At 44.1% G+C, this 8,701-nt stretch overlaps 1 protein-coding gene across 1 annotated transcript; it reads right to left on the bottom strand.

Annotated features, from left to right (window-relative positions):
* Positions 1 to 3,004: 3,004 nt before the first annotated feature.
* LOC123116518 (uncharacterized) lies at positions 3,005 to 8,120 on the bottom strand. The gene is made up of 14 exons (XM_044537468.1): positions 7,831 to 8,120; positions 7,011 to 7,123; positions 6,782 to 6,919; positions 6,554 to 6,684; positions 6,180 to 6,455; positions 5,858 to 6,009; positions 5,010 to 5,074; positions 4,743 to 4,802; positions 4,506 to 4,643; positions 4,296 to 4,420; positions 3,952 to 4,236; positions 3,681 to 3,814; positions 3,532 to 3,564; positions 3,005 to 3,434 (listed from the first exon to the last, which is right to left on the bottom strand). The coding sequence occupies exons 2-14, from the start codon at positions 7,111 to 7,113 to the stop codon at positions 3,302 to 3,304; spliced, it is 1,773 nt and encodes a 590-aa protein (XP_044393403.1). The 5' UTR covers positions 7,114 to 7,123; positions 7,831 to 8,120; the 3' UTR covers positions 3,005 to 3,301.
* Positions 8,121 to 8,701: the final 581 nt, after the last annotated feature.

The following is an 8,701-nucleotide window of genomic DNA, read 5'->3' as shown; positions in this document are numbered from 1 at the left end:
AGATAGGAAAATGGAAACTGAAAGCACATATAAGACGAAAAATGTTATAGGACTGACGTTTTTTGGGAGTGGTTTTTTTTTTGAGGAAACGCTCTCTAGTGCTTTCAATTCCGCGCACAAATCTTAAAGCGGTGACATGTGTACTACTATGGGGAACATGAAGTTGATTATGGGTGTGTCTGGTAGCCTGCGTGGAGGGTGCACGAGACTGAAAGTTTCCTACCTAACCCACTTTCAGGTGTTTGGCAGGGTGTATGGGCTCTTCTGGGCATAGCCCGTCTGATGCAAAAAAGGCCCCGAGCTATGCTCGCTGGAGCACCCACATACATGCGAGCTGGGCTCAGCGTGGCTCTGTTGGACCCTAGCAAAATTCTTCTCCCGACCCACTATGCTCGCCCCACCCCTCTCGCTGACCTAGCCGCCACCCCTCGCCCCCATCTCTCTCCCGCGAGGCCGCGAAGAACCATGGCGACTGGCGCCTGATCTTCATCCCCGCCGGCCTCCTGTTTTTCTCCCTCGCCGCCGTAACCACCGCCCCGGTCTACCTCACCGTCGCCCCGGTCTACCTCGCCACCGCGCCGGTCTACCTCGCCACCGCCCTGGTCTTCAGATCGCGGCCGCCGCACGTGGATCTCGCCGCCGCCAGGCCTAGCCAACCGTCACCGCCGGAGAGGTAGCTTCCTCACCCCTTCCTTCCCGCCTCGTTCCCCTCCGCCCTCCTCACCCCTTCCTTCCTGCCTTGGGCTCACAGGGAGTAGCCGCTGCTACGTGACTAGAAACTGCTCCTCTGTTCCCTTATGATTATCATGTATAGGTGGTCAAAATGATTATAGTAGATGTATAACTTATGATTGTTGTACCTACTATGCTCATATTTTAGTTTGTTCATTGCTTGTCATGCTGGGGAAAAAATCTGTTGTGCTAAGTATCAATTTGTTTGTATTGTCATAGATGGATGAATTGGCAAAAAAAACGAAGGCAATTAATTGTGAGAGGAGCCGGTCTAGTGGCTGGATTGTATCCCAAGAAGGCCCCCAAGGTCATGAATTGGACTCCTCCTATGTCGGCGTTGATGTTGAAAGGCCTTTCAGAGGTGGCGGCAAGAGGTGCCAAGACTGACAAAGGATTCAAAGAGGTTGAAAAATTGAAAGTTGCAAAGCGTATATCTTCTTTCGTTGGTTATGACGTGTCTATTACGCAAGTGCACAATCATATTCGCAAGTGGAGGAATAGGTGGACAAGGCTTGTCTATTTGAAGGCTTTAAGTGGGGCACTTTGGGATGACGACAAGAAGATGGTAGTGCTAGAAGAACAACACTATTTGGGCCACACTCGGGTATGCATGTCCATGTACCAGCCTTTTTTGAATGCTGAAATGAGTTATCTTAGTGCTCAAAGAGTGTTAAAATGATATAGTTTTGCCAACAATAATGATGTTTCATAGCTTTGTTCAAATGGTGTTGCAGGATCATCCAGCAGATGCTGAATTGCTCAATTCTCCACTGGAGAACTACGACTATATGGAACTTTGCTTTGCTAATAAGCATGCCACTGGGAAATATGCAATGGGCCCCGGTGTGCCCCTAGGAACGCCTATTGTTGTGGAAGACAAGGATAAACTGAATGTCATGGAGGGGGAAGGAACAACGGATGAGGTATTGCAACATCTTCCTGGATCTAACTTTGTACTTCCTACTGCTAGTGCCACTCAGGACCCTTCTCCTACTTCAAATAAGAAGAGAAAGAGGGCATCTGGCTTGACAGAGGAGGACTCAATCCAGTGTAGCAACATGACTGATGCTATGCGTGAGATTGCAAGTGCTATCAACAACACTTGTCATGTTGAAACACACCCTGACTTGTACAAGGCTGTCATAGACCTTCTTGTGTTTGATCAAGATGAGCACTTGGCAGTTTTAGATTATCTCACAGAACATAAGGCAAAAGCCCTTAACTTTTTGAAGATGGATGATGAAGTTCGAAAAGCATCGTTCAAGCGAATCTTGAAAGCCAATCCTGGTCTTCTTTGAGTTGTTGTTAGTTGGTGCTTGATGAGACTATCACTTTTGTAATGCCTATTATAAAGTGTACTTCAAATGAGACTATGTAATATGAATCTAGTGATGCACTGCTACGAATTATGGTTATTATTCTTATGTAATATGAATCTAGTGATGCACTGCTTCAGATCAAGGTTATCATGTGTTATGTTAATTGTTGATTATTTTATTTATATTATCATTGTTCAAATTATGTTGGCATGGTAACATTTTATTGCTCGAATTGTTCCATGAATTGTCGAAATGTTGTTTCAATATTTGTCTTGACGGCAAAAAAAACATTCATGAAGCATACCTCAGATACAGGCTACCAAACACAGTCTCTGTGCAACATGTCTCGACTGATGCAGCCTACCAAACACAGTCTCAGCTCAGCATGCATCAGTACATACATTGCTACCAAACAACTGCAGTTGCATGTACTGAGCATGTCTAGACTAAGCATGTCTCAAATAGGAACAACTATGCTAGGGTGGGAACAGCTGCCAAACACACCCATCCGCGCACACACGGCAAGAGGCAAGAGGCGGACATCTTGCTATACAAGGCAGAACACAAATTACATAAAGCAAATTAGGTTCAGATCGAAACACCCACCCCTACAGCCAGTCACGGAAAACATAATCCCTCCCGTCTTAAAAAGATTCAGGTCATATTTTGACTGTCCAAACCCAGAACATGAAGCAACTATGTACAAAGAAACATTAGGGGAATTGTCACACAACCATGCAGTTTCAGTAACATCATAAAACATTATAATAATATGTAATCAGAAGACATGTCGAAATTTCAACAATGACAGTACAAATGAACAATTACTACATACTCCCTCCGTTCCTAAATATTTGTCTTTTTAGATATTTCAAATGGCCACCACATACGAATGTATATAGACATATTTTAGAGTGTAGATTCACTCATCTTGCTCCGTATGTAGTCACTTGTTAAAATCTCTAGAAAGACAAATATTTAGGAACGGAGGGAGTACATATTAAGTCACTCCGTTTGCTTGCCCATGCAAATGTTGCCCGAGGACGCATAAAATGTTCAGCTATCACAGAAACTAGCAAACACAACCAGAGCTCTAGATGAAGTATATTCGCTCTCATAAATGAAACACCATAATATTGGTCCAAACATTGAGATATGGCGCTAGATGAGAGATAACTTCATACAGCTCAAACGAACAGGTTCAACACATGGTGAGCACAAATTCAACGGAGCAGAGGGCATGACGAGATCTAATGGTTGTCAACCCTGTCTCCATCCACATATGTGAATCCAAACCTCCCAGATTTTTCCCCGTGGCCAGGTGGGAGCGAATCTTTGAGCTCATCGTCCGGATGGCGCCAACACGGTATGGGCACCGGCCACCTATTTCCATTATCCAATCATTTTCCACACACAGTAACGTTATCGGCAAATTTTGTTTATGCAAAACATCAAAGTGATGAGTAAATATAATGCACACCTGATTGGTTTACCACTGCCAACTTCAACAGTCCTGTGTCAAACACAGTAGGCCAGATTTAATGCAAAGTTTTTCTTTTTCTCTTTCATAAAACACAAAATTTCAAGTCCTGCAGTTGAATATGCCAAACAAAAAGTCAGTGTACATACCCATTTTCCTTAAAATGTGCCAGCACTCGAATAATACAATCCCTGAACAAGAACGGGGTTCCTATTTTCTTATCATAGAAGTTCATGCCAACAAATCTCCCTTTAAAGTCAATCAGAGGCCCACCAATCCCAGCCTAGCAAACAAAAGGTGTCATTAAAGCAATATGAATGGAGAAGTTGCAATTTGTTTTGCCAAAGAGATATGGTCTAGTACATCATGTGACGGATACATCAAATAAGATTAACCCACGACTTCACGAGCAGTACTAACCTTAGTGATCTTACAACTGGAGTACCTAAGATCTCTGTAGTCAAGCACGCCTGACCAGTCAGTTAGTCTTCCATGTGTAGCCATTAACTTGCCAGATTTGAAGCAGCGCCCCACAGCTAGTACCTTGGAATCTTCCAGAATTAGAGGATTCCACCAATCTTCGTGAATTCTAACTGGACGAAGACAGCAGAAATCCTTGACAACGACAAGAGCAACATTGTAGTGTAAATTACAATATTGCAGTTCCCCTTCTTTGTATTTATTGTTTGGAAGCAAAACTTCAATCTGCAAATGGCACTTGTGAGACTTAAGCAGAAAATGTAAGGACCACATCAAGAACCAACCTTCAATTTTTCAGCAATCTTGTTTCCATCTTTAGGATCCCTAACCAAACTCGCTGAAGTCAGAATGGGGGTGCATCCATTCCATTCAATAAATAAGCCTGTGCATGCGAAAAACCTCCTTTCTCCTGTATATATAGTTATATACCGCACTTTTGATTGACAGCCAAGTTCAAATATGGAACAGTAAATAGCACATTACTGAGATATTACCGCTGAATGAAGCGAGTGCGACAACTCGTCGAGGTAAACTATGAGAACCCATTTCTGTGAGTTGGCTCCAGATATCTTTACCAGAATCATATATGTCACCAAAAATCTCTTCGAAGGTATTAACCAAAACCAAGCCCTCTGTTCAATGTTAGATGGTACAATAGTAGTCAGTACTCAGTAGTAGAGGAAAGCTGTAAACAAGTGCAATACAGTACCGACTTACAAGCATCAACTCACCACTGACAATAGTTTTCGATGGCTTTGGATAACCCAAGGAGTCTAGATCACCAGATCTGTCTATGTCCCCAAGTTGAACACACCCATGAAGATAGTGTAATAAGGTTAGCTGATTAGCATTGACACCATGAGAGTACAACTATAAAATGGCTAAACAGCTTACGTGAAAGGCTAAGTTTGCATCACTTGTGAGGATCTTATGAAACAATATCACTAGAAATGATGAGAAAATGCACAACAGCAAAATATATCTGGCTGTGTGCTCACCTCTTGCATAGGTGCAATATGGTATGGGCTGCACTGGCCTCTGTATTTTCATATCCTTGTGGGAACTGGAAAGACATAGTAAACTTGCAATAAATTTTACATCCCCATGAGTACGAACCAGAAGTAAAATAGACCAAATCAGCGCTACGCAACATCTACATTAACAAAATTGCAAGAGAAGAACGAGGACTATGCTGTGAGGAGAACTGAGCAATTGCACTATACAGAACCTATAGGGTCAGGAAAAGATCATAAATCCTACTCCCTCCGTTCGGAATTACTTGTCACAAAAATGGATGTGTCTACAACTAAAATACATCTAGATACATTCATTTCTTGGACGAGTAATTCCGAACGGAGGGAGTACTATTTACCACATTTTAAGTCCGAAACAGCATGAGATTAGAAAAATCTACTACTCCCTCCGTTCTATAATTCTTGTTGTGGTTTTAGTTCCACAAGAATTATGGAACGAAGGGAGTACATTCAACATTAATGTGTTACCTAAGGATAAAAATGGTTAGTGGAAAGAAACTACGAACACCATACATAAATATAAAGCAGGAACAAAAAACCTACTAACTTCAGCTTTGAAGTAATGATAAGTATTCTTGGTAGAGGCAGCCAAGAAGCAAGTTGTTATGAAGGGGTAAATAAACAATGAAAAGTGCAAGGAAATAACAAGTGTGATGCATAAAACCACAAAAGGAATGACACCCTACGCCCATGATCCAGATTCTTGCAAAATTAATATGCCTCGAAATGTTTGGTAATCAATATAGCCTGCACAAATGGAATTAGTGCTGGACAAACATAAGCAAAAATACAAGGAAACACACAAGATATACCTGAACCTCTCAACTTCCCTTTTTGGCTTGAATTTCTCCAACCATTTGACAATTGTACTCCTTGGCACGAAGGAAGTTCTTTCCGCAACCAAAGAAAGGTTCATGCCAAAAAGGTTCCCGTCATAATCAAAAAGTGGCCCACCTTCCCAAGCCTAGAAATAAAAAAATAAAAAATAAAGAGGCAACAATGGTTACATTGAATAAAAAAGAACGATATGGAGCAAGAGGTACATAATAAAAACATGATTTATATGCCTCAGAGCTATATATTTCAAGTGCATATAGTTACAGATAAAATACTCACACCATAGTGAAAGTGTACCTCAGAGATTTTACAAGTGGAAAGCATAAGTTGTTTGCCATCTTCAGATCCACTTGAATCATCGGGTAATATCCCACTTGTGGCCATTAATGTGTCAGAATTGGCACGCGCGACAGCTAGTACCTTCATACTGGGAAGCAATTCCACCTGATGATCAAGACCCACTGGATGAACACCAAGGGTGACGAACACTATGTAGACAAGAGCAATCCCCTGATCCAAATCATAGTATCCCAATAACCCTCTGGCAACATCACCGTTGCGACGCACTTCAATCTGTAATGAGACAGCAGGAGAAGTATTGAATGGTGACAAACTGACAATTATATTGAGCAAACAAGAAAAATAACTGAAGGATGATTAGCAGCACCAACTTTCAAGCTATCATGGCCTTCTCTTTTTTTATCATTGAAAGCTTTAATCAAACTTGCTGAAGTCAGGAACCTTGTGGCTTGCATCCCACATTGCAAGGCTATGCCTGAGCATGCAAATAACACCGAATGTCCTACACAAGATATAAATTTTAATCATCTGTAACTAGCATTGTTAAATAAGATAAATATTTTAAAACTAAGAAAAATAGAGTAAGACAGCATAGTCACCATCATACAAAGCAAGGGAGACAACAGTTCTAGAAATTTTTGAGGTGACTTCTTTACTGAGCTCACTCCAGACACTTTGACCAGAATCACTAAAGCTATCAATCGGTTCTTCCGAACTGCCATCCGGATGTAAGTCACCTAGTTAAAAAAATATATGATGGAACACAATTGTGAGTGCTCCAATAGAGCTGTAGTAAAACATGTATAGAAAGATGAAGTGCCGGCAGACCTGAAGTCAACAGATCAAGTGTCTCTGCTCCGTCAGTGCAGATTCTCCTGTTCTTTTTAGAGCTTTCTGTTAGATCATCGCCAGCTCTCTTAATTTTCAGCATATTCCTAACACTGAAGCGGAACAAAAGAAAATCCAAATGTTCAGTCATAGCCGGCAACAAAAGATTGTCGAACAACATTAATCAAAGGGTCCGTAATAAAAGTCTTATGTCAGCTGATAGTCCTTGAACTAATATACTACCTCTGTAACTAAATATAAGAAGTATTTGCAGTTCAAATTGAACTGCAAACACGTCTTCTGAAATAAACAAAGAGGTTTACTGAAACACTAAGTGGCGGTTTGTTACTTTCACACTTGTAGATATACTCCATCAATGTCCGTCTTATAAGGAAATACTCCCTCCGTCCCGTACTATATTTTGACACCACACTAGTGTAAAAAACGCTCTTATATTATGGGACGGAGGGAGTATATTCTTTTGGAATGAAATAAAAAAGTGTTCAGGTGAATATTGAGTGCCAATGCCAGTGCAAAAATGTTAATTAGTACTGCTGTATCCTATCAAACTAGGCGTGTGAGCTCATCAATTTGATTAAAATAACTGAAAAGGAGAAAGAAAGTCTACCAATTTCACGTTGGGGTTAAAAGGTTGAACTTTGCACCCAAAATTTGTACAGTACCAATTTTCACGTTGGGGGTTAAAAAGGTTAAGAAGATTAGGAGGATGTAGATAGATGATAGCCGGTTGTTCACCCAAAATTTGTAGAGGTTATTTCGGATTAATTAATCAAATCACTGAGTGACGAAAAGGTCATACCTGAGAAACCAGTGTCCAAGGATGCGGACGAGGTGGAGACAGCAGACAGGCGATGCGTTAGAGGGGGCGGCGACGAGCGTGAGAGGCGGAGAAGACGTCCGCCCGGCGGCTGTGGCGGTGGATTCTAGAGCGGCGTGTGAAAGGAGTCCGTGGTCTCGTTTTCTGGGGGAAACGTCGTGGAGGAAGGAAGGGGAAAGGTAAAAGAGTCCCGTGGTGATATTCGTAGAGTCCTCCCCGACCCCACTCACCACCGAATCACCCCCGCGGGCGGCCGGGCGGCGATCTCTCCCCCCTCCAGCCCCCCTCTCCCTTTCCTTCCCGCCGCCGTTGCTGGCGCCCGCGGCCGGCCTGGCCCTAGGGACGCTAGTGGCGGCGGCCCTCCTGACCTTTCCTTCCCGGTGGCTCTCCGACACGGCGCGGAGCTGCACCTGCAGGTGCTCCTACGCGGCGACGGTCTAGCTGGCGGGGGGTTCCTCGTCGTAGAGCGGGCGGGCGGCTGGGCAGCAGGGTGGCGCTACGGCACGTCCTGGCGGCGGCGCTCGGCCCAGATCTAGGCCCTAGGGGGCCCACTTGGACCTGGGCGGGCCGGCGGCGGGGCGGGGCGGTGGCATGATTCCTGGGAGGCGGGGGAGCGGTGTTGCGCGACGGGGTGCTGGCGGCGCCGACGCCGGCCTGCTGCAGCACGGCCGACGGGGCTTAGCGGGCCCGTTTCGGGCCTGGCCGGGCCAGGGGTGGCGTGGTATGCCCCGCTGCCGTGTCTAGTCGGCTACCGCGACGTGCCGAAGGCACGGGCTTCTCGCACGACGGCGGTGGAGGTGGTTCCCTTCCGCTCGGTCTTGATGCTGCTGCTCTCGTTGCGTGGCGCTTCTCT

This window comes from Triticum aestivum, chromosome 5B (genome assembly GCF_018294505.1).
Source record: "Triticum aestivum cultivar Chinese Spring chromosome 5B, IWGSC CS RefSeq v2.1, whole genome shotgun sequence".
In the NCBI taxonomy this organism is placed as follows: Eukaryota; Viridiplantae; Streptophyta; class Magnoliopsida; order Poales; family Poaceae; genus Triticum; species Triticum aestivum.
This window is presented reverse-complemented; position numbering and strand designations above follow the sequence as displayed.